Source organism: Emydura macquarii, unplaced genomic scaffold (assembly GCF_026122565.2).
Source record: "Emydura macquarii macquarii isolate MOO-44397 ecotype Brisbane River unplaced genomic scaffold, CSIRO-AGI_Emac_v2 contig_968, whole genome shotgun sequence".
NCBI classification, from domain to species: domain Eukaryota; kingdom Metazoa; phylum Chordata; order Testudines; family Chelidae; genus Emydura; species Emydura macquarii.
This window is the reverse complement of record NW_027131105.1, coordinates 9,565,326-9,590,848: the sequence shown is the minus strand read 5'-3', so window position 1 is coordinate 9,590,848 and position 25,523 is coordinate 9,565,326. Positions and strand designations below refer to the sequence as shown.

The window sequence follows — 25,523 nt, the reverse complement described above, 5'->3', positions numbered from 1 at the left end:
CTTTTTTTTTTTTACCTAAACAATTTGGCAAAACCAACATGTACGTTTTGCAGAATGTTTTGGCATTGCTCAATCTGTATGTTTCACTGAAACAAGTTTGTATGAAAATATTTGCCCAACTCTAGTCATGATACAGCATTATGGGGAGAACATAGCTTGGCTGCGAGAGCACAGGGAGTGTAGTTAGGGCCAGCAACAATTTTTTTTTTTTTTTTTTTTTTTTTTAAAAACACATTTGCAGATGGAAGCACATTTGATATGGAATCATCAAGACAATAATTATGGAGACCGACAGTCTTATTATTACCAAGTCACTCTCCAAGATAAAACTACACTGTGATATTAAGTTTCTATTCTGACTGTAGATAACGATTGAGCCTATTTAGAGAATCACATTGTCAGGGGTACCATCTGCAGAGACAGGAAGACTTTATGGGAGGAAACAGTGGTTTGTAATCCCAGCCTGTCCCTTTTCATTCTGTCTTTTCAGATGACATGAGGAATCCAGGTGGAAAGATATGCTCTGCATCTCTGACTATGTGGCAGAGAGGAAAACGTAATTGATTATTCTTATTAAGGTAACTGCTTTTGCCAAAAGCAGTTAGTTTACCCTGGTTACCAAGTTTACCCATAAAATGAATTATACACTATACAGCTGTAGGAAAAGTACAACTTTCTGTGCAAGGCAGATTTTTTTTTTTTTTTTTTTTTTTTTTTGGAAAAAGAAAAAAGTAGCTTCAGCTGCATGGAAATATCCAACTGATTGTAATTATGAGGAGTGCAATGTTAGCTTAATTAGAAAATTAATGAGAAGGGGGCATTATGATCAAAGAAATCCAGATCTAAGGATTTGCTTTAAATGTTTTTTAATCCCTATAATATCACTTCTCGTGCCTGTGCAAATATTAAGTGAGAAAAAATGCTTCAAAGCCATCAAGAGAGAAGAATATTAGAGAAAGACAGGCAGAAATATAGCATTAAGTGAAAGGTTCAAGAAACAGATCTTCCTGGTCTCTCTCTAGTGTGCGCTGATATCAACAAATGGATCATCTGCACATGAGCACTCCTACAATGAGCATTACTTCAGAGGACACACATACTGGAGTAGTCTTGATGCCCAGCATTGGCTACACCATATTGGCACTGTTCGCAATATGTTGTGCTATATCAATGATCCTGCATACAACTGTTTTTGTTAGGCAAGCAAAGCTGTCTGTACTTGACAGTCACCAATTATTCCCTGGTACATTTAGCCATAGTTGACCTTGGAGTAGATTTGACTGTAGAAACAAATGCAGTTGAGTATTTTAACCTCGGTAAAGCTTCTGTGTCACTGAAGGCTTCGCAGTGGCTTTTTTTTTTTTTTTTTGGGGGGGGGGGGGGGGGGGCAAGTACTACATATCCAAGTGAATTTGTTGCATATAATGAAAAACAGAGCTATTTCTTATATCTGGCATTTGGTCCTAAATTTAGTTTTGCATTTATATGGGTTAACTTTTCCATATTGCAGTAAGTTAATGTATGTTCACAGTTTAGAATACAAACTATTTCTAAACCTGATATAGTATTAATCACTACCATGGGAAGTATTATCAAAATGAAATAAATTTACATTAGCATGTTTAATGGTTAGAGTAGTGAAATGGGAAGTTGGGTCTGTTTCTGACTCTGCCATTAATACTTAGTGTAGCTCTAGTAGGCAAGTTTTAGTCGTTTAGCCTATCAAATGGGTATGGTCCAGGAATGCCCCAAGCCACAGCTCTTGCACAGATTTAGCAATATATGGGTCAATCCATCCATCTTTGGCAGTTTGGGAATAAATAGATAGTAAGGCTGACCCCGAATGCAAAATGTAAATAACAGCTCATAAATCACATTAGGATGTTCCAATGCAAGATGCTATATGCTGCAATTGTGACGTTTATTTTGGAAGTCTGAGTCACCATGTAGTGGGCATAATAACCTTTCCTTTACTAGTGTACTGGACAATATTGCTCTTCAAACAGAAGAGTGTCATTGTCATATTTTATGTTTCACATTTAAGAAGAGGGAGGCATAAGCCTAGCTGTTTTGAACCAAATTAGGTCAACACTGACCATATGCCCACTAAGGCAATCTTGTTAAGATTTTAAAAACCTACGGATTATAGAAGCAAACTTTAAATACCTGGATCTGGGTTTTATTATTGCAACATATGTTCTGAATCAAAGATGGATTTCTGTAAGATACTCATGTTCTATAGCTTAATTGCTCTCTTTGGGCCTGATCCAACACCTATTGAAATGAAAGGAAAGACACCCATATTGATTTCAATGAGAGCTGGATCTGGCCCTCCAAACCGTGCTGCCTTTCAAAGTGAAAGCAGCAAACCAGCATGTAACTGTTCAGTGCTGGAGATTATATAGCTTGAATAATGTTACCTGTCATATGCTTGATGCAAGAATAAGCCTGTTAAGAGAAGAGGTTCTATATAATGTATTTATGAGAAACATAGCAACTTGTATTGATTTTTCTCTTCAAATTTGGACCATCTGCCCTATCTGGATAATTTTCCAGAGGGGTAAAGAAATTTGTCCAAGAGCATATTTAACTTCAGAACCTTGGCAAATTTACAGTCTATATTTTCCATATTATATTTAGGTTAACACTCTACTTTTCTAATAAAGCAATTAAGGCTGTGTTGTAATAATTAGGCCTATACATTTGCCTGAATTGTAAACTCAATTGTAAGGACTGTAAATCCATAACATGTCACAGTAACCTATAACAACAAACATTGATGGGAAAAGGTATAAAAGGGAGATAAAGACTGAATTATTCCAAGTAAAAAGGTCTACTGATATAATTCAAGGACTATATTAAGATCATCAGTGGTAAACAAGAACAGTGAGACACCAAAAAATCAATGAATCAAAACTGGTCTGTCATATTAGGCCCAACTGAATAGTCCCTCTCCTCATTATTTTGTCAACCAATCTATCACTCCCTTTTGGGGACTCCCTTATGGAAAGAGCTTTTGAGATAAAAATTGGCTACTGGAGCAAGCTTCCCCATCAAAGATGCTATCACCACCATCTTCTTGGTCCTCAGACCTCCTTTGTCCTGATCCTGAAAAAATGTCCTAACTAGGCCAGATAGAAAGGAGACAGATGACATCACCACTTCCACCAAGTCACCTGAATCTGAAACACCACCCCTCCAGGTCCTCTTCACACCACTTCCCATGTGACGAGAGACAGCTAAAAACAATGCCCTAAACAGCCCAATGCTGGTACAATTTGCCAGGTCTCAGAGTGGCTGATGAGATTGTTTGCTGGGCCTGTGTTTTTTAGCAGTGAGATTGCAAGTGAGAATCAACACCAGAGACAGACACTGAATTTTCCATCTTTGCTGTCCTTTTCTCTCCCACTTGTGAGAGTTTGTCTTGTTTTGTCTTAAAGAAACCAAGATTGGACTTTAACAATAGCAACTTTAACAGTGCAGCTGAAGTAACTTTCACTTTTCCCCAAAAAGGACAGTTATTGCCATCTGAGGGCACGTCTACACTAGAAACCTAAGTTGACCTCTCTTAGATCGATTTACAGCCACCGCAGTAATTAGTGCAGTGGGTGATGTCCACTTCCCTCCTCCTGTGCGTGTCGCACGTCCTCACCAGGAGCGCTTCCACCGACTGAAGAGAGGCAGTATGTAAGTGAGTGAAGAATTGACCTCCGGAGTTATTGGCCTGAAAACTTTAATTTAACCCCCTAGAAACTATGGCAGTTAGTGGGGCCTCAAAAGACATCTGAAAAAGCTTTCCAGCTGCTGGAATCTGACTTGCTGGCTTTGTTAACTTTGCTGGACATGGTTTTAAATCAGAGCTATGGATACATTTTTCCTCTTATTTATAAGGTGTAAATCCAGAATAACTTCATTGACTTTAGTGGAGCTATTTCGGTTTTACAATGGTATAGAAGACCCAATTTCAGTCCCAAGGAAGTGACCCAGGGCCAGATTGTCTAAGGTATTTAGGTGCCTAAAGAGGCAGGTAAGCATCAAGATGCCTAACTCTGATTTCAACAGAGTTTGGGCAAACTTAAAAAGTGCCAAGACGCCTAGCTGTGTCTAAATACCTTTAAAAGTCTGACCTCAGAATCTACACAGTGTAACTTGATATGACTAAGAAGAGAGTCTTAAATATATCTGGCGCATGCACACACACAGCAGGTAGCAAACCTATCCACCCAGCACATTGCAGGAGCAGAGACAAGGCTCCCTCATCCCTGTTACATTCCTGCCTTCTCCAACCCACCTGAATTAGAGGAAACTGACAGCTCTGCAAAGCCTGCTTTTAGGCCCATACTGCTGTTCACAGTTAGAGTAGGGCGGATAACTGATTTTTGTTGTTGTTCACAGACATTTTGAATCAAACTGAACTAAAAAATTGCAAAAAATTCCATCAAATTGAAAAAGCGTTTTGTTTGGGCCCAAGTGGAGGTTTTATTCCTTTTAAAGGCCTAGATTGACAATATGGCAAGGGGTGGAGGTGGTGTAGCCTTCCCTGTAAAACTTTTATCTCAATGGTCAGGGTACTTATGTGAGACATGGGAGACCTAGGTTCAATTCCCCATTCTTCCTAAAGTAGAGAAGGAATTTAAATACAGGTCTGCACAGATGGTCATGTACCAGTTCAGCTGAGCATATCTGTCTATGCAAACTGTACATGCACACTTTTGCACGAGAAATTCCATGCATCCATTTGGGAAAAAATATCTTGGCTTAAATACCTGGCTATAGCTATCAGTTACAGGAACTTAAACAAGTAAATGGCAAGGCTGACTCCAAGGGAAGTCACGTAATTTTTCTAGTGGGATTTTCAAAAGCTTTGGCCTGGCGGTGTTCCTGCTGAAATTCATAGGTGCTTTATCATTGATTTCAGTGGGGAAAAGTTATGCCAACACCAAGTGCTTTGGTAATCCCCACTCCGTTACACCAAGATTTTTCCGTGGAGACTAGCCTCTCTTAGTTTGTTATGTGACTACAAAGTATTGAAGTCAATCAATGGCCGAAGTAGCCATGAGAACTAAGGGCTCGAGCCACAAAAGGCACCTAACTGCCACTTGACACTCTACCCTGGTGGTTAGGGTACTCATGAACTTGAGTCTCCCACATCCTGTCCCTGCTCCAATGACTATTTAATTTACAAAAGGTGAAATAGCTTTATCAGAAGAAACAGACCTACATCAGAATCTCTTATAGCCCAGTAGTTACAACTGCACATAAGAGTTACCTTTTTTCCCCTGTACAATTATGAATTATATAGATTATCATGCAAACAACATTGTGATTTCAAATTATTACATAAAGTTGATTATAATCAGAATTATATTCTCTTAAAAAAATGTAAGTCACATGCAGCAGTTGTGCCTCAGCTACATTAAATAAGTTGATTAAAATAATGACTTTTCAGGAGACGGCACCAACATATTCATAAGTTTTTAATAAATGCATCAGAATGTACCAATTGTCAGATGACTATTTTGCTCACCAAAAGTGAAATGCAATTGACTTGATGCATTGGTTTTTAACAGATATCCTGTAGGCTCTTTTTGAACTAGGTTGCTAAGCTAAGAGTAGCTAAAGGAGGTTCAACAACTAAAGCTGAAGCCCAGATGTCACAGATGGTCCTAGTAATGATTATGGCTTTTTTTGCACTGCTGTCTTTCTTTTTTAGCTTTTGCTATAGCAGCAGTGGCTAATCCTCAAATTTACATTAAACCTGTTATAGCTATCCCTATGTGCATGAAAAAGCCCAGCACTGTCTATAACACAGGCAGCTATATTTTAATGAACAAACATTGAGTTTTGAATTATCTATGTAGTATTGGATATAAGGATTTAAGTAGAATTTGCTATTGTTCCTTAGTGGAGCGTTTGCTATAATGGAAGACTAAACAAGTTATTAATGTGTGTTTCTGTTTTACAGAGGAATGACATCTCACCCAATCTGCAGAGGCTCCAGGAGCTTCCTGGACATCACAACTGAAAATACAGTTCCACATCGGGCAGGGTGAGGGCTCTCACAGCAGCAACTGCATTAAACCATTTATGGAAGCATACAGGACAGCAAACTTCTGCCAGATTTAACAAAAATAAGAATAAGCTTAACCAAAATGAGAAAATAGTTTTGCAATTTAAAGCAACCTTAAATTTCACTCTTCCATACTATACTTCAGAACAGCCATTCCCAGATCTGTCTCGTGCTGAAACCAACTTCCTGCCCTACTATGGCCTTATAAACACCTGTCCCAGTTATCCCAGAAGGCACTGCTCACACTGGGCCCCATCTAAATCCCACCAAACTCAACGGAAGTCCTTCCATTGCTTGAATTCTGCATTGCACTCAATTCAGCTGCAAAACAAAGGTAAATGACAAATGCAATGCACTGTTGCAACAGCCCTGCTTCCAGCTGCTCCTCTCATGTGCCAGATTCATGTTTACTCAGCCATCTAGACCTGCCTCCTTCCCAGGGGCACATATGCAAGATTTATAGGAGCTTCTCTGCCCCCCGCTCTACACCAATCCAGTTCTACCATTTCTCAGCATGGAGTAGGTAGTTTTTTGTCCCCCCTCCAGTTACACACATGACCAGCCTATCTCCTATAGAGGAAAGCCTGGCACACACAAACCCTTTGTCATTTTTATAGATAGCTGCATATATAGTCTGCCTAGCAAGGCCCATAGGGAACACATTCATTCCAAGAGGGAGAGCACTTGCCAACCTTTTAAAAGACAGATCCATTTAGATGCCTTCTATAATGATTAGTATTTCAACTAGTGAGAACACTTCAATACCCATTTTGCCACCTATTCTCCTTGGGTATGTTTACCTTTACACAGTGTTTAGGTACTGATACCTGCTTAATTATCATGATATTTGATAGCCAGAACCCAAGATGATGTACATGTGCAGATTAGACTAAGTCCATAGTAGAATGATCACTAAATCCCTTCCAATCACATTGTCAACTACAGCTGGTGCATGGTTCTGATTTGTTGGCAGTGCATTATGGCACAAAAGAAAAACATCCACATCACATCCTTCAACTGTTCTTTACAGCCACAATTCCTCTATCTATTTCTCTTAATTTCTATAAATATTGGCTTTTCTTAAAAAGGTAAGTAATTTTTAGCATAAAATGAAATATTGTAAAGCACAGATATTCACATGAAATACTGATGTGTGCTTAGGGGCTAGCTTTACAATTATGATTTTAAAAAAGTAAATAATTACATCGAATAATCATTAACACAATCATCTACAAATTTTGACAGTGTCACAAAAAAACCAAAAATTATCTAAAAAGCAGGTTTTGAAGACAGGGGAGAAAAAACATGAATCCATTTATTCTTCTCTGTTGCTCCCCACCCCACTTCCTTCAGGTACAAGATAACTAGAATCCCCTATTATGCGTACTCAAAAAGCATTACCCAGCAAAGGACTTTTGCATCATACAAATATATACTCAGAGTTTGGATTTTTTTTAAAAACTTCATATCATATGCACAATGGAAGCCAGTGTGGTCTAGAAGAATATGCACAGAGCTGATAATCAGAACCACGCCTGCGTTCTAAGGTCATGTCTACACTAGCACTTGTTGGCAAAACGTTTGTCACTTAGGGGTGTGAAAAAACCCACCCCCCTGAACAACATCAGTTTTGCCAGCATAAGTGCTTATGTGCACAGTGCTATGTCAGTGGGAGACGCTCTCCCGCCAATATAGCTGCCACCGCTCACTTAGCTAGTTTTATTATGTCAGTAGGAGAACTCTCTCCCGTGGACATAATGTGGCTACAGGAGTGCTCTTAAGCTTGTAAGTGTAGACATGGCCTCAGGCTTTGCTACCAACTTGCTGTGTGACTTTCAGAAAGTCCCTGCAGTCCAGATCCTCAAAGTTATTTTGGTATTTAACTCTCATTGATTAGGCACCTAAATAGCTTTGAGAATCTTGGCCCTCACACTTTTACCTCAGTTTACCCATCTGTAAAATCGGGATAATTATATATTTTCCTACCTACAGTACTTCAAAAGATTATGAGGATTAATTAGTGCCAATAGTGCTTTGAACATGCAATTGGCTGCATAAGTTATTCCAAATGTTCCCCTGTTTTTCTTCAATATAGACTGTGACAGCCTGTATTCCGATTGGACTCTCCTCCTCCAGTTCTTTCCTGTATTGCAGGATCATCTGCTGCACCAATGATGAAGTTAAATCACAAGTTTTGCCATACTGTGGCAGATATCCCAACTGCTCCCCCAAGTTGAGTGATCTGCAACTCAAAAATTCCAGTGTACACAAGATGTTAACTAAGAAGGCATTTCTAAAGCCCATAGTTATTCCCCTGTGACTATACCCTCAGCTCATATGTGAAGTATGCCAGTCATTCCACAGTTTCTTCTGCAACACACGAGTCACCCAAGTCTATTTGTATGAGTATACTATGGCCTACCCAGCCTCCTAATACTATTTTTTTGTTTCAGATTCACAGAGCCTTGTGTGTTTGACTTTTTTTTTTAAATTGCACAACAAGACAAAGATACTAGCAAGTACAAACAATGACACAGTAAAGTCAAAGGACTTTCATAAAGGATCAACCAACTAACCTTGCAGGTTAAGTAGATTGTTGCATACTGTATTGTTTCCACACTTATGCTGCCACCTGGTGACTGTTCAAAGTACAATTTTTAACAATGAACTGAAGCATGGACACCTTCAGATATTGTCTCATTCATTAGAGACCATTTTATTTCTGATTATTTCTCTTGATAAAGAGAAAATTCAGTTTAAACACCCGAAACTATTTTACACTGCACACAGGAGTTACAAACATTTTCTTACACTGGAGTCATTTGGAAGCCATAACTTACTTGGAACTTCCCCCCGGCTAGAGGCAGAAGTCCGTTATCCTTATAAAACTATATAAAAAAACCTCATACATCATTTAGGGTGGATTCACAAAGATACTTAAAAGCCTAAATCTGGGTTGAGGCACCTAAGTCCTCATTCAAATTTCCACTGCAATTCACCCATCTCCCACCAAACCCTGTAGGCTCCTAAATCACTTGGCACCTAAATTTTCAGAGTAAAAGTCCCATAGACAAAGTGGAATGTGGGAGACCCAGCTTCAATGTCCCTTGTGCCCAAGCGGGAGAAAGGATTTGAACAGGGGTCTCCTCACTTCTCTCAAGAGTGTTCTAATCACTGAGCTATAGGATATTTGCCTGTGGGACTCCCTCAGTCTGTCCTATTGAAGCTTTTCCACTGTTCATAAATACTTAGAGTCAGTGGGCCAGGGAGAGAAAGAGAATGACTGTGTAGCCTGGGTGTTAGGGTACTCACCTGGGAGGTGGAAGATCCAAGGTAGAATTCACCTACTCCTTTTACTAAAGTATTTATATACAGTGGAACAGCTTCAAACAGGAGACATTGAAGAAGCCCCACATCAGAATCTCTCATTGCCCAGGGGTTAGAACATTCTGAGCGGTTGTAGACCTCCCTGTTCAAATCTTTTTCCCCCAGAGGGAAAGGCGGCAGGGGGGGGGAAGAATTGAATCCAACCATTGAGCTAAAAGTTATAAGTCAGGCGCACCTCCTCCCCTGGTCATTTTGTGTGGAGTGGGGCAGGATACTAAACTCATTCTTATAAGAAGCACTTTAGGCACTTAAGTTGCCTGTCTTCAAAAGAGGAGTTCCCAGTTGTGAATCACTACTAGAAGTCCCTGCAGCTAGGACTTAGGGATCTATTTCCAAAAGAGGGTTGGCATCTTCCATTGGCTAGTTTGGTAGCTCTCCAGCTTCCATGATGGCTTTTGTGAATTGCTATCTAAGGCACTGTGATAGTCTGTACCCTGATATTCACCACTTTTATAAGACTCTGATAAATTTTGTAAAAACAAAAAGTGTGTCTTGTGAGGGATCATTTGTAAACTCATAACTGGCTGATCATTTTTGTCCTAGTAAACTATGTGTGGCAAATTTGTATGTAAAGTTATAAAATTCAACTGTATATGACATGTTTCAAGTCTGGGGAAACAGCTTCAACCCAATTCCCCAGGGATTAGAAAACACTTCCTGCCAAGGGTCAACATAATCAACTGGACTATCACCTGAGTAAGCAGCCATACTTTGGCAGGAAGAAGGGTGTGAGCAAGAAATTTACATCGTGGCAATGGAGCAGCTGGAGGTTCCCGTGCAAACAGACTTTGTCTCTTGAACCTCAGCTGGAGATATTTTCAAAGAGTAAAATACCTATAAGAGAGAACAGAAGACACAAATCATCCCTCCTTCCTTTCTCTCTGTCCACAACATCCATAATGCCTGACAGACAAGGAAGGGCGCATTGGACTAGGGGATGGGTGCTGGCTGAAAGGCATACAGCCAGTAAGACTGCAAATCATGTGGTGAGAGACATTTTGCTTTAAGTTAATTTAGTTTGTGTTTTACCTTTTATTTCTTTGTAACCAATTCTGACTTTTGTGCCTCTTTACTTGTAATCACTTAAAATCTCTCTGTAGCTAATAAACGTATTTTATTGTTTTATCTAAGCCAGGGTGTTTGGATTGAAGTGTTTGGGAACTTCATTTGGGATAACAAGATTTGTGCACATCATTTTCTGTTAATGAAATGACAGACTTTTTATGAGCTCGTATTGTCCATGAGGGTACAAGATGCACCTTTTTGGGGACAAGTCTGGGACTGAGATTTTGCTGGTGTCGCTTTGTAATAGAATTCATGGGTGGCTGGCTAGCTATAGCACTCACACAGTATAGCTGTGATTTACATGCTAACAGCTGTGTGGGTGCAGAGCAGGAGTGGCTGCTCTCACAGTGAAGCAGTGTAAAAGGAACCCAAGTTGGATAATTGAGGGGTCTCAGCTGTTCAACAGACTAGATTGTACCCTTGGTAATGTCACAGGCACTTCTCCCTCCCCATTCATGGCACAGGAAGCCCAGGCACCTAACTTGAGCTTTGTGATTCACAAAGCCCTATTCTGTGATCTTCTAGATGTCTATGTTAGGCATTGTGATGTTCAGTGTCACAGCGCCTAAGTCCTTTTGTGAATCTAGCCCTTTCTTCCCAGTGGGATATGCCATTTCATGTAAGAAATTTTTCATGCAATCAGAAATAAAAATACCACAAAACTAAAGAAGCTACAAAACACAAAGCCACCAGGAAAAAACCTCAGTCTTTTGGGCCGCCTTTAAGTTACCACAGATCTGATCCATTGCCTGCACCGCTCTTACTGGTGTCACAGATCTTCCATTAGCTCGCAGCCAAGATGGCCACAGCACATCTGCTGAATTTCAAAACACCAACTGAGCTACTTCAGGCCTTATCTACCCTCAGCCAGGATGGCTGCCCAGCCAAATCATTCCTCATGTGCCCACTTTCAAAACAGCCACCTGACCACTTCATGCCTCATGTGCCTACTTTCGAAATAAGCTTTCCGCTGTTGTCTCATATCACTACACCAGATGCCCTCCAATCTTAGCTCTCTGCATATTCCTGAATAAGGGAAATAGACTGAAAAAAACACCTAGGGTTGGGATGCAGTTATTACATCAGCATGGTGACAACACATACTGGGAGTGCTCTGCCAATGGCAACTCCCCAGCACCTGCTTTCCTTTGTGAGGGAGGGTGGGAGCAGCCACAAGGCAGAGAGATAGGGAGCCCGGGAAGCAGAAACAAGGAGTGGTGTAAGTATCAGAAACCACTTCCCATCAGAATTTCTTACCTCCCACCCCCACTTTCTCCTCAGCTGGCCCAGTAATTCCAACTAATTTGCTTGAAAATTTATCAAATCAAAATTTGACATTAAATACTTTTTAAAGTGAGTTGCCTACAGTTGTGGGAATCCTGTTGTCTCTTGTGTTAAGATATTGTTTTCCAAATTCCCACTAGAGGTTTTCTGGAAGAGGAGCTGACATTTATAAGAACAGTACAATATTTCACTTCATAAATGTGCTGAAAGCTTCTCTCACAGTTTCTCAGTGATTACTAATGCTTTATTTCTTTTTGGAATGCATGGTTACAATGGCCTCATGTTCACATATAAAACTACGTCTGCAATGTTATAGCTATGTTAGTCCCATTTTATGAGAGACAATGTGGGTAAAGTTATATCTTTTATTGGACTAATTTATTTTGCTGGAATAGACAACTTTGAGCTTTCACAAAGCTCTTGTTCTGGCTGACTAGGAAAGGTACTCAGGCCACATCTACACTACAAACTTATGTTGACTCAAGATATGTTGGCATACAGCCACTGCAGTTAGTACTTCACTTGTGCATATTTGGCTTGTCAGCAGTGCACGTACTCACCAGAAGTGCTTGTATCAATGCAGCATCGATTACCACCAGGGGTAGGTATCCCCTTGTGCAAGTTACCACCAGCCAGCTCACTGTCTTTAGGAAAGTTCTGGGAATGCATGACTGGGCTAAAGAGGTACACAAGGTGACAGCATGAGGTCAACCTCCCAGTTTGCAACTGTCTCCATCCATAATTTGCACACTTTCTCTCCTTCCACCCCCAAAATCCCACAAACCTGCACAGCCCTCCTTGCTGTCCACCATTTCTGACAGGACCATGGAGCCTGGCATGTCTGAGCATTGCAAGCACAGTGTACACAATCCTGGAGTATTTGAAGTGGTGCAAAAACTACTGAATGAGTGGGAAACATGATGATTCCTTGGAGGACAGATTGCTATTAGACATAGCAAGAACCAGTTTAAAGGTTGTTGATGTCATTCACACAGCAACTGCAAATGGTAGTGCATTGCTTCTGGCCCTGAGAAGCAAGCACTGACTGTTGGGATCACTTCATAATGAAGATTTAGGATTACAATCAGTGGCCGCAGAACTTTCCGATGCACAAGGCCACACATGGATTGTGCACGGAGATGGCTGCAGTCCTCCGGCACAAGGACACCGAAATGAGAGCCGCATTGATAGAGAAGCAAGTGGCAAATTTCACTCTGGGAATTTGCAATACTAGATTGCTACTAGTCAAGTCAGGAATCAATTTGGACTCAGGAAATCCAACACTAGGGCCATTGTGATGCAAGTATACAGAGCCATTAATTGCTTCCTGCTACAGAGGACTGATTGTGGGCACTGTGCAGGACATAGAGGACAGAGCTGCAGCAAGGGGGTTTCTGAACTGCAGTGGAACACTAGATGGCACATCCCTAGTTTGGCCCCTCACCACCTTGCCACTGAGTACCTCAGCAGAAAGGGCTACTTTTCTATGGTTATGCAAGCATTGCTAGAGCATCAGGGGCACTTCATACATCAGCAAGGGCTGTTCAGAGAAGGTACATGATACTCACATCTGTAAGAACACAGAACTGTTCAGAACACTACAAGCTGGGACTTTCTTTCCTGATAAGCAGATGATCTTTGGGAATATTGAAGTGCCTCTAGTGATCCTGAAGGAATCCAGCCTACCCTTTACTCAGGAAGCTGTACAACCACTACCTTGACAGCATCAAGAAATGATTCAACTATCTGCTCAGCAGCTGCAGAATGGTATCTGAATGTGGTTTTACTGACATGAGTAAAACAATGCCAGCAACCCTTCAAAAGATTGGACCTCACTGGAGAAAAATAGCCCTATGGTTAGAGCTGGCTGCTGTGTATGTGAAGCAGAGAGGGAAAAGTTTCCATGGGGTGGACAGCCAAGGTGGAGCAGCTGTCAACTGAATTTGAACAGCCAGATACAAGGGCTATTAGAAGAGCTCAATATGGAGCTATACGACTTATGGAGGCTTTGAAAGACCATTTTAATAGTGGGCCAGACTAGTGCGTGTTGTAGCATGCTCTACCTGATCCAGCTCTTTTGTGGCCTGGTAGGAACTATGCAGTGATTGCTGTACATGTAGGAATATAACATGGTCCATATACCTATTAATTTTATTTGCTTGTGATCCTATGAGTTGAATGATTGTGCAGTAACAGGTGAGTTGTTGCTTTCAGAACTGTAGGCATGTTATAAATGAATAAATGCACTGATTTTGTTACAGAATAAAATTCTATTTATAAGAGTTCAAAAAAGTCTGTGCATTTTAAAGCAAGTACATTTAAAAACATGAGAACAGAACTTAAGGAGAAACCTTCACATCCATTTCAGCTAAACATACCGACCTGTGAAAGCTCCAACTGGTGTATGTGAAGCTGGGATTTTCTTTAATGTCCCCCAAAGCAGAGTGGTAGGCATAGCGCTGCAACCCATGAGGCCATGTAGAAAAGTTGAGAAGGGCATAAGACGGTCCAGATACTGAGTTCTTAGTGGGCTGCAAAGAAAGGGGAGCAGCAGAACAGTACTTCGCTTGTCCTGATTGAGGGGGTCACCCTAAAATGAACCTCACCTGCAAAGAAGGGACAGTGGTGAAACAAAAAAGGCTGAGGCTGCACTGGCAGTGGAGTTCCCTGCTACCCGGAGAAGTCACTAAGAGCTGAAATCTTGAGACCTGGGTTAAGTAGAGGAACCTCAGAACATGAGATCACAGAAGCGGCAGCAAGTGTCCAACAGTGACAGCAAATGACCAGCAGCAGCAGTGGCATTGCTTAACTGCCCCTCTCCCCGCATCCATTTCTGGGGTAAGACGTGAACCTGTCAACACACCTCAGAACTTTGGGTCTTTGCTAACCAAAACAGCAGACTGAGTGGGGGTGCAGCAAAGAGAGGAAAGTGACTCTCCCACTGCAAAGTGGGAAACTGAAGCAAAGGACACTGCTCAGCACACTGTGGGGTTGGATTTGCTTATGTCTGCATGCTTTTGAATGGGATTGTGGGGTTTCCCCACATTAATGTTTTATACACAGACTCAGTACTTGCGAGTGGGGAAGTGTTGCCTCTTAGAGGTACCCATGAGTGGTGTTAAAATGTTCCCAGATTACTGGGCAGGGGTTCAAGCCAGTTCTGTTTCATATCGTTAACAGGAACTTCTAGATCTTGAATCCAGCCCTTGTTGCTGTCAACTCCACCTGGCAGAGGGGTTACATGTGATTCTAGTAGTATAAGGCAATGGCACTGTTTTTCACAGGCAGTGGTGATATTAGCTGATCTCACTCCTGAGGGTAACAAAGGCAGAAGGAGCACGGCTGATGCTGGGCTCTCAAAGCCACTCAGGCCCATGTGCTGCTAGCCTATATACTGCAATGGTGCCTGCTGAAGTTATCGTTGAGTGGTGTGAGGACAGTGTCCTACCACAGAGGAAGAAATAAGGCAGCCCTCCCTAGAAACCTTTGGTAGATGATTGCAGAGTACCTCCATGGAAGTTTCATCAAGATCTCAGGAGGATTCAAGGGACATACCTGTGTATATAAACTGCTTTGCATGGCATTCCCTACTTACTGCTAGAGGGGAATGAAAAACAGATACCAACTTGGCTGTACCACCACCTCTTCTTACACAAGTAAATTAATGAAAAGACAAAAGATGTGACCTGCTGCTTCAGGGGTGCCAACCCTGTAATTGAAGATACATCTACACATACCCAAGGTTTCTTCTCTTGCATTGGGCTCCCCCGTGCTTGACTGGCAGGACTGCAGTGGAGTCAAAAACAGATTCTGGCCCACTGCACAGCTGGATTCCCGGTCACCTGTCCCTCATACTCCTTCACCTTGCCATCTACTACCACCACCTCCTCCTAGAAGTGTCAGGTCTGAGGCTCAGCACCAGATCGATTGTTCACTACCCTTGCCTTCAGGTATGCCTGCTGCAGTTCCTTGGCTTTCACATGACACTGCTCAGTGGATGAAGGAGAAGGGGTATGGCAGACCAGCAGCAATCTGCTCATAGACATCAACATTTCTACAGCTGGTTTGTAGTTGTGCCTGCACAGCCTCTTCTCCCCACAGGCCCAGGACAGCCACACATCTATTCCAGGCAAGAGCATGTTCGGAGCATGTTGCCAGCATGGTCAGCTGGTGTAGCTGCACACAACAAAAAGCTTCTAGGTGAGCGCCCCAACTCAGGCAATCAGGAAAAGGAAATTAAAAAATTCACAGAGATTTGAAAAGGAGGGGAAATTTCCAGTCTGACCTTTTCGGCAGTGGATTTCACAAAGGTAACCAGAGTGGTCAGCATGGGACAGCTTCTGGAGGACAGTTAGAGTTGACATAAGTAACTGTGTCTACACTCACACTACATCAACCATGGCACTACACCAGTCAGGGAGATGGTGTTACCATTATATATATCAGCATAACAAGGTGCTTATAGCAGTGGGAGACCAAATTAAGTGAAGACACACACACAGCTAGGTTGATGTAAACTGCCTTGCCTCAATCTAACTGTGTAGCATAGACAAGGTCTCAGTGTCACAGCTAAATACAAAGTGGAACACATTTAGCATAAGGAGTTCACTTTGAATGATCACCTCCAACATATTAACTCCGCATGTTGAACAATGTTCCACCTTGTATTTAGCGGTGACAGAGTACCTTCCCTAGTCCCAGTCCAGACGAGCAGCTCTATGCAAGCTCTAAGCTTCATCTCTTCTACCAATGAAAGTTGGTCCAGTAGAAGATATTATCTCACCCACTTTCTCTCTCTAGTTAAACTACGCCGTACATACACTTGTATATTTGGCACACCAGTACTACATCACCATCATATGCTATACTATGTGATTTGTTGTGCTCTGTATTAGTCAACTTCATACTCTAATACATGCCTCTGTCTTAGGCCCAAATTTAGCAAAATTACTGAATAAGGTGACTAGATGGCCTGATTTTATAGGAACAGTCCCGGTATTCAGACCTTTGTCTTATACAGGAACCTATTACTCTCCCTCACCTTTTAACAGTTTTGTTAAATCAAATTTATCCAAAGTGACATCACCCTGAAACTATATGCAAAGTACGAGTATACAAAACCCACTCCAAATCCTCAAGAAGGTTTTGTTTTACATTTCCTTAATATACAAGGGGTCAATTAACATTTCCTTTGTATCCATTAATATGAGATATAGGCTTGTTTACACAAGTGCTTATGCCAGCAAAATGTATGTTGCTCAGGTGCCAGCATAAGCATTTGTGTAAACAAGGCCATGAAGTGTAAAGATACAGCTATGTCTCTATTATAATTCAATTTATATAATATATAAAAACTTTCATTTTTAATGTTAATTATTTTTTAGCTAGCATTAAGTTCTATTGTGAGTTCCTTTACTTAAACATTACAACATTTTTCAAGCTTGCAAGTGAAGCAGCATATGCTTAAGAATTTGCAGGATCAAGTCATTAGTTAAAAACCAAGGACTTTTTTTATGTGAGGGGGAAAAAAATTACATGTTAACTGGAAAACCAAATGCATATTGCTTGCAAGAGGTATGTAGTAACATTTAAGGTATAGTGATTCTTTGGCAGAGCTATCAATGGTTACAGAATCAGCTAGCTAAGTAAGGTCTTTACACAGCATGAGTATTCCCATTGACGTTCATGTCATGTGTAGCTAAGTAGTCAAGTACATATATCTCACACACACACATATATATATATATATATATATATATATATATGAACTAAAGTTTACCTTTCAGAGAAATTTCAAATATCATTATAGTGCCTGTAACCAAGCCTACTCACCACGAGGTACCCACTGATGTCCAAGCTGGTGTAGCACCTATCTCACTTAGCTAGCAGCAAGCACACCATACTAATGGTCACTCCAACACTTTCTCTTCCAGTGACTTAGTCCTCCAGCCAACTCACCCTCTTAAGTCCACCCCTTCTAGGATCACAACTGTACAAACTGGAAGTCCCCCAAATTGTTTTTATTACAAACAAAATTCCTTTGCTCCTCTCTGGGACTCTTCCTCAGTTAGTCTTCAGCTCAGCTCCCAGCCCCCTATGCTGGGGGCAATAACCATTGGGGTAGGCTTGTATATCCCCTTCCTTCGGGGGTCGGGGGGGAAAGTAGCAGGTCCACCATGTGCACTGGGTTTCAGCCCAGAGCCCTGTATTGAACAGGTAGCTCTATTCCTTTACCCATGCTGTAATTTTCCCTGGATCACTTTCTACCCAGCCTCTTAAACTCACCTCTGAGTCTCTAGTTAACCAGGGTCTTTCCCAGCTTTCCCTGATGATAGAGCTTTTCCCAGTCTCTTCCCTGTTTAGTGAGGCTCTTTCCCTAACCATCCCACCTAAAAAACCTACTGTCTGAACTACTTTGCTTGTTTGCAGGCTCTCTCACAAGCCCTTTTCCCCAGCTGCAGTTTATCATTACTTAAGCCTAGCCCTCATTCACACTACCCCCACCCACATGCTCTTTATGCGGAATGTGCCTGATTCCCTTCAGGTGAAATCATTCTGTAATCAGGTTGGCTTAGCCCCAGGCTTTCCAGCCCACAGGGGAAGCCATTGTGTTACAGTGCCTTTTAGTGAATATTTGGGGAGTAAACTGTACACACAGGTAGTGACATGTGAAAAAGCTGCTGGAGAGAATGGAAAAATAAAGGTGGAGAAAAGCAGTTATTACTGCTGGATCAATGGGAATGAAAATGGTCATGACAGCGGCTCAGGAAATTAGATAGCTGTGAAGTCATGTGCTGACAAAGAATAAACATATGTTACAGGAGAAAGAAAATATGAATTTTAAAATAAAAATTGTGAATTGCAAAATCCTATAGAAAGTGTTATAATAAAAAACACTTTAAGACGTGATTGTTTAGCTAGCAGCATCAATTATTACTGTCCATGATTATTTCCTATTCAGACCATAAATGAAGTACCACAATGACATCCATATGCACTGTTAACCATGGTAAACAATCGTGTACTAAAGACAATAAGAGTCATAAAAATACAGTTGTTAAAATAAATATGGTAGGTGTGAAATTACATGTAACCTAGTTTAATGTGTGAGCTGCTGGGAGGCTACACGCAGGCAAGTTACACCAACACACACTGACAAGAAATTCTTTTAAACCCCAGAAACATGTCTGATCATGGAAATGTTTAGAATGGTGCGTGTGTAAATTATTTCACTCAATTGATGCACCTTCGGCCGCCCAGTACATCATTTCAGATGGAGAAGAGATGCCTTGGCTAGGCATTGGACTACCCTGGGGGCAGGGGAGGGGGATGCTGAGATGGACCATACACAGAGAAACACCAGCCTCTGCTCCCTCTCCCCATGCTATCTGGGCAAGTCGTGGGACCTCCTCGTCAACCTCCTCTTGGCCCTGGCCAAAGTCACCATCTATAATACCAGGGAGGGGAGGTTGGCTGGGGAGGCACCCTGCGACTGTGGGGCCTATTTCCGTTCCCTTCTTTGTTCACGTCTCCGGGCAGAGTTCTCCTGGGCAGCGTCCACCGGCTCCGTCAACACCTTCCGGGAGCGGTGGGCGCTGTCCGGGGCTCTCTGCTCCGTGTCCCCTTCCGGTTCCCTTCGTTTATACCTCTGACCCTCATGCCCTTTCCTGTTTTTACATTTGTTGTCCCAAGCAATTAGTTACATTCTAGGTCTAGTGGCTCCTCCGCTTAGGCTGGGGGAGGGGCCTTGAGCGGATGCCCACCCACCTCTTGGTTTGTAAATAGGATGCTATCTGGGCAACCACTGCAGAGTGCGTACCCCCTTTGTGGAACCTTTGATCCCTTCTGCCCCTCCCTATACTGGGGTCCCCTTTCTAATCGTCTAGCCTCTCACCTACCCCTACCCCTCCTCTGCACACAGCTCAGACCCGCTGCACCATCCAAACCTACCCACCCTTCCGTTTGACCAGCCTCCTCCTCTGCCCCGCCCCCTTTAAACCTCCCCTCTTTTGTCCCCCCTCAGGGCAAGAAAGGGCAGCGCCTTCAGCGAGAGTTACTACGCATGCTCGGCTCTCTGGAGCATGCTCAGTAGCAGCACAGGAACGAGTCGTTTCGGGAACCCGGAAGCAGCGTGTTGTTGTGACACGACAGCGGTGGCCGGGCGGCCGCGGCCATGGTTTACATCTCGAACGGTGGGGCGCGGGGGCGTACGGGACGGGTCTCCGCGAGGAAGGTCTCGGAGGGAGTGTGGGACTCGTGGGGGGAGGGGACGGGGGAGGCTGGAGGGAGTCCCGGGGGGCCGAGGCGGTCGGGAAGGGGCTGGGAGTTTCCTCACTTGTGCAGGGAGTGTTACCCTGGGACCCCGCCTGCAGCCCTGTCCCCTCCCCTCGAAGCTGGCGGGGAAGGGTCTGTACAGTCCGGCATCGCTGCCCCAAGTGCTGCTCTGTTAGAGGCTCTTGCGCTGCCAAGGCCTGGCCCTGGGCTCAGCCTGGCTTGCCCTCGCGGGGACTAGCAGACGAGAACAGGGGTGCATGTGTCAGTAAATCGAAGAGAGGTGCTTGAAACTAAGCCATGATTATGAAGCCGAGACCACAGCCAAGATCGTGCTTTATGTGATTCTGGGAAACTTCTGGTTTTTCTGGCGCTACTGCTGTATTTCCTATCCTGAGGCATATTCATTTGAGAGGCATCACAGTCTCCCAAAATCTAGCGATAATAATAAAGAGTTATCGTGCTAATATCACCTGGCAAAGTCACTAACAAATACTGGAAACTTTACCACTTAGCTCTCAACCTTTCATTTCTCACTGGCTATTAGCCTTCATTCTCTCTCATGGTTAATAATATTTAGAAAGCTCTTTGTTGAGCCTGTCATGGAATAGGCTTAGTATTAGCCTCTGTGTCGTACATTTGTAGTCAATGATTCAGTAGTCTAGACTAAAGACTGGCCTGAATCAAAACTCCAGTGGTCAAATGCTGGCCCCACTGATGTCAGTAAGAGTTTTTCTATTTACTTTAATGGGGCCAGATTTGCACATGTTCTCTAAACCCCATCAGTTTAGAAGAAGCTAAGAACTGGAACTAAATTGTGTAGCTCATCTCTAACTCAGACCACCAAAATAATAGAAGCTTTGGTAAATGTATTTTGATAGCAGATAGTGATTTTCTAAGTCAAAATATTGCCACATATAAAACATAAAAACAGAATTTTTCTTCATTGCAAATTTACCTTGTATGAAGTGCAGTTTTGATGGTGGTGTTTCACTTTATATAAGGGAATCATCTCGTGCAGTTTTACCAAGCTGTAATGTGATTACAAGGAAAGAAAATTGCCAGTGCCTGTGTTTGTAAAATGTAGTTTCTCTCTGACATTTGCTGATTCACTGTTTTGTATATTTGCAGATAATATTTTTAAATACCATGGGTAGTTGATGAATAATATTTGTTATTTAACATACAATAGGATGGAACTTATTCATATTGCTGAATGGCATTTTAATATAATTACTGTATCCTAAATGTTATAGGACAAGTGTTGGATAACCAGAGTCGGGCTCCTTGGAGTTTGTCATTTATAACAGATTTCTTCTGGGGAATAGCGGATTTTGTGGTTTTGTTGTAAGTATTCATGTAATGTTTAAGTATTGTCAAGTTACCAAATTTAGCAGCTATTCATTGGCCATGGAAAAATAAACACAAAGAAATATGTATTTTACAAAGCAATATTGTTGTGCTACTCCTTTGTTGCACATGTCCATGGTAGTCCCCTAAGCATATAGGTCTTTCTTCTGTTGCATTTGATGCAACAGATTGGATAGCTTTAAAAAAAATTATTCAGTAATGAATCCAAAAAATTGGGAAAAAATTGATACTAACTTACTTGTCAGTCAAATATTGATGATTTTAGTCATGATTACTTCCTTCTAATTCTCTAAATAGTTAATGAAGGGTATATGTTTTGATGAAATTGTTTCTAGTACTCAATCAAAGAAGCGTATCAATAAACCTTGGGGAAGCAATGCCTGGGTCAGTAACTTCTAGCTGGCATAAAAATAACTGCGGAGTTGTAATCACAACTGACTTCATGCAGGTACAAATGAAGTTCAGATTCTGGCTCAACTCCAGGTAAGTTAGAAGACTAAATGACTCTTCTGCAGACTTCACTTACCCTTTTCATTGTTTAAATCATAGTTTCTCAACCTGTGGTACGAATACCCCTGGGGGTACGCGAGACACAGGCAGCAGGTATGCGGCGAAAAACCCAGTGAAAGGAGGTGAGCAGCAGCTGCCAACTTCTTGGGAAGCCAGGTGGCAGCCACCTGCTTCCACCTGGTCCCAGTTCCCAGATGGGAGGCAGGCGGCCCACGGAGTGTGATTTGCCCCAGGCCCACACTCCCCTAGGAACGGCCATGGAGAGCACTGTTGTGGCCCACCAGAGTTGATTTGTGCCTGCTCATACCTCAAATTCCCCCACCATGTGACCCCACCATCAGGCCATAGTGATTGGCTGGCGTTGACCTTTGCTCCTATATGGAAGAAGGGGAGGAGGAAGGAGGGGAGAAAGAGCAGGGGGTTTTGTGATCTGCCGCAGCCACATGGCACTGCAGAACTCAGAACTCTTCTGCTTTATGAGAAATACAGTCATCCAGCAGTAAAGGGGAAAAAGATTGTATTTCTCAGAGTGGAAAACTGAGTGTTGGGATACTTATTAAAATTTTCAGAAGTTAGCAGGTACTTGCTACTTAAAAGGTTGAGAAACACTGGTTTAAATTCCAGGTTTGGCTTTTATGTACATCTTGCAGTTGGAGAAGCCAGAATTCATGCAAGTGCATAAAGAATATGTTACATAATGCTCAATATTCAAATCAGGCTTATTTCAATCTTAAATCAATTTGGAATAATTTAAACTTTTTACCCAATTTCAATCCTTTACCAGGAGTCAGAAATAGAACTGCTTCCATTCTTGAACATCAGTTACTGCTTTTGCATCCAGTGTTTTGCCATATATTCCAGCATTACTGGAAAACTATTAACTTCTAGCATTCAACTCATATCACTCGTTTCCTTTATTTTTAGCTTCCAGAGCATTGTTCAGCCAGATTTGAGACGGAGAGGCTGTACATCTTCCTCAAATTCAAGATATGATGATGGAAGAGGGTATTGCTTTTCTTCACTTTCATATGTTTAGATTTTTTTAACATGTGAAGAATATGTTTTAGCATAAATTGATTAGAGTTGTGGTGCCTTACTTTAACTAAAAACAAATTGAGAAGTCATACCAAGAAATTTGAAACATATCTAACTTTCTATAATACAAGATCATCATTCTTTTAAATATTGTAAATAGTAGTGCATTGTCTGTTGCACAGCCTATAATGCAAGAATACAAATGCTAACTCACATTTAACAGCATTTTCCAAACGTTTGTAATGGAAGGTGCATTGTAATACACTTATAGGCCAGACCTATAGTCTGCACATGGATAATCTCTCACTTCCGTGTGGAATGGAGTGCTTGGGTGTCCATAAATAGTTACTAAGAGATATGCTTTCTTATATGTACCTTTTCTGCAGACTATGAAGAGTCTCTAGGGGACCTATAAGCAGTCACTGTCACAGGGTGGGAGTCAGGGCCTCTTCATGGACAGCCCTAGGCTCTTATGCGTCCCTGGTATCTGTCAATTTGAGGGCAACTTTACTTCTGAGAGAAAGAGGTAATTTGGAGCAGTCTTCATAAGAGAATCCTTATGGAGGTTTTCTTGCCAAAAGTTTCCTCCTGCATTTTTTCACATGGAAGAGGTCAATTTGGCTCTTTGTTCTTAGCAGTCAGATGCTTGCAGTACAGAAAAAGGCAAGCTGTTATAATGGGAAGCTTATGAATACCAGATGGAGACTATTGTCCTAGTTGCATTATAGTGGATAATATTTACTGATGTTTTCCCCACTCTCTAACTAGGCCCCCAGGATATCCTCGCCGTAGAATGGGTCGGATAAATCACGGTGGTGGAGGTCCCACTCCACCACCCATGGCTGGAGGTGGATGAGGAAGGTAACTTACAGTTTGTGATACCACGTTTAGAACTTATTTCAAAAGCAATGGAAGTGCTAATAAGAATTAAACTTACAGGTAGGATTCATAATGATAGAAGAATGATGGGTAATTTTACCCTGCTCTTGAAAGTTATTAAAAAATAAATGAGAGAAAAGTCAAGGGCATCAGAAAACTACATGAAGGCACAAAAGGAATGTATTTATAGACTTTTTACTATACTTCTAGTTCAGAAATGGTGACCTTCCACATGAATCCCAACAGATTTTTGGTATATCTTTCTCTAGGCAGAGAGAGCGAGGTACACAATATAATTGGACTTGCTGGGAAGTGATTGGAAATGTAAAATAGAGCTGTACACCTTTTCGATTTCTGATTTCAATTCCATCCAGATTAGCAGGGAGTGAAATCTATATGAGATCAAACTCATTTCATCTGTCCAATGTACATAACCACCACAATAGATGGCACCGATTGCTAACTTTATTGGCTATCTCAGCAAAGGGATGGAGGTTTGATTGGGCAATAGAGACTAAATTCTCCTCTCCTCACTAAAAGTTGTCTGCCGATATCAGGGTTGAAGCACAGTGGTGGAACATGGAGGGAAGCTTCCACTCCTGCTGCCTGTGCAATACATATTTTGTCAAACCTCATTACTGGTTTTAGGAAGGCATGTGTAAACTTAAAAACATTGTAGTTGGAAACTGATTAAATTAACACTGTTTGGGTGGCTACTGTGGACCATATAATGTGACAATCTTATTTAGAAGATGGGTTCTGATTGGGTAGTTAAAACCCTATTCCCTAACATGAATAAAAGCCCTGCATAGTCTCTGTGCCCTGTAATAATTTTTCATTACAACCACATAGCCATGTAAGTTTATGCAACATAATTATAATATAGCATAACAAAAATAGTTAGAAAAGTACTTTAAAGGCTTAATATAATTTTATCCCATATCTCCTACAGTTGTATGATCCTACAACTAAAAATGGTATCTGAATTCAGTATGACTGTTACACAGCAGGATTAATTTGATTTGCAAATGTATATCCGATCTAATCCTGTATTTACACAGTTATATAATGGTGTTTTAAAACATTGGACAATGAAACTTCTGCATAAATAAATATTTTCTTTTAAAAAAGACATTACTTATACGTAACAACATAACATTGCTTTTTAAAGAACCGTGTTTTGTGCTGCTTTCATTTGGTGATTAGCAAATCTGGATATGGTTAATAGCAGACTTTCAAAAGTAATTAGTGTTAGAGTGAAAATTAACACACAACTTTTTTTAGTTAAGCTATAATATTTTGAATGGCTTTATTTTGCCAATTTTTAATATGAATGAACAAACATCCTCTTAAATTTTTTTCTTAGTGATAAGAAAAAGATATATATATGATATATCAGATATCAGATATCATATATATATATGAGCCAGTAATTCTTGGTTTAAAAACTAAATGTGGCAAACAGTTCTGGTTCTAAAAGCAATAAATGTTAGTCTTTTTACAACTGTATTTACATTCTTTAGACCCTTTGAATAAGCTTTTTTTTATGTATCAGTTTTGTCTTTTTTTTTTTCATTTGGTAAATATAATTTTTGGGTTTCAATTAGAGAAGAGAACAACAGTTTTCCTCTACCACAGCATCATGAACTGT

At 41.4% G+C, this 25,523-nt stretch overlaps 1 protein-coding gene and 1 pseudogene across 2 annotated transcripts; both read left to right on the top strand.

Moving 5' to 3' along the window:
• Positions 1–1,071: 1,071 nt before the first annotated feature.
• On the top strand, positions 1,072–5,841 carry LOC137150445 (parapinopsin-like; annotated as a pseudogene).
• Positions 5,842–19,841: 14,000 nt separating this feature from the next.
• On the top strand, positions 19,842–23,858 carry SELENOK (selenoprotein K). Of its 2 annotated transcripts, none has more exons than XM_067544182.1 (4): positions 19,842–19,998; positions 21,334–21,424; positions 22,883–22,963; positions 23,762–23,858. In XM_067544182.1, exons 1-4 carry the CDS (start codon positions 19,980–19,982, stop codon positions 23,856–23,858), a joined length of 288 nt encoding a protein of 95 aa, XP_067400283.1. In that variant the 5' UTR covers positions 19,842–19,979. The 2 variants fall into 2 exon arrangements, with proteins under 2 accessions (XP_067400283.1, XP_067400284.1); XM_067544183.1 differs by having other exon boundaries at positions 23,762–23,849.
• Positions 23,859–25,523: the final 1,665 nt, after the last annotated feature.

What these genes read in the sequence shown, in the direction of transcription:
- SELENOK (XM_067544183.1), top strand. An exon ending in GCGGATTTTGTGGTTTTGTT is followed by an intron (nt 21,425 to 22,882) that starts GTAAGTATTCAT and finishes CTTTATTTTTAG; the next exon opens with CTTCCAGAGCATTGTTCAGC. An exon ending in AGATATGATGATGGAAGAGG is followed by an intron (nt 22,964 to 23,761) that starts GTATTGCTTTTC and finishes CTCTCTAACTAG; the next exon opens with GCCCCCAGGATATCCTCGCC.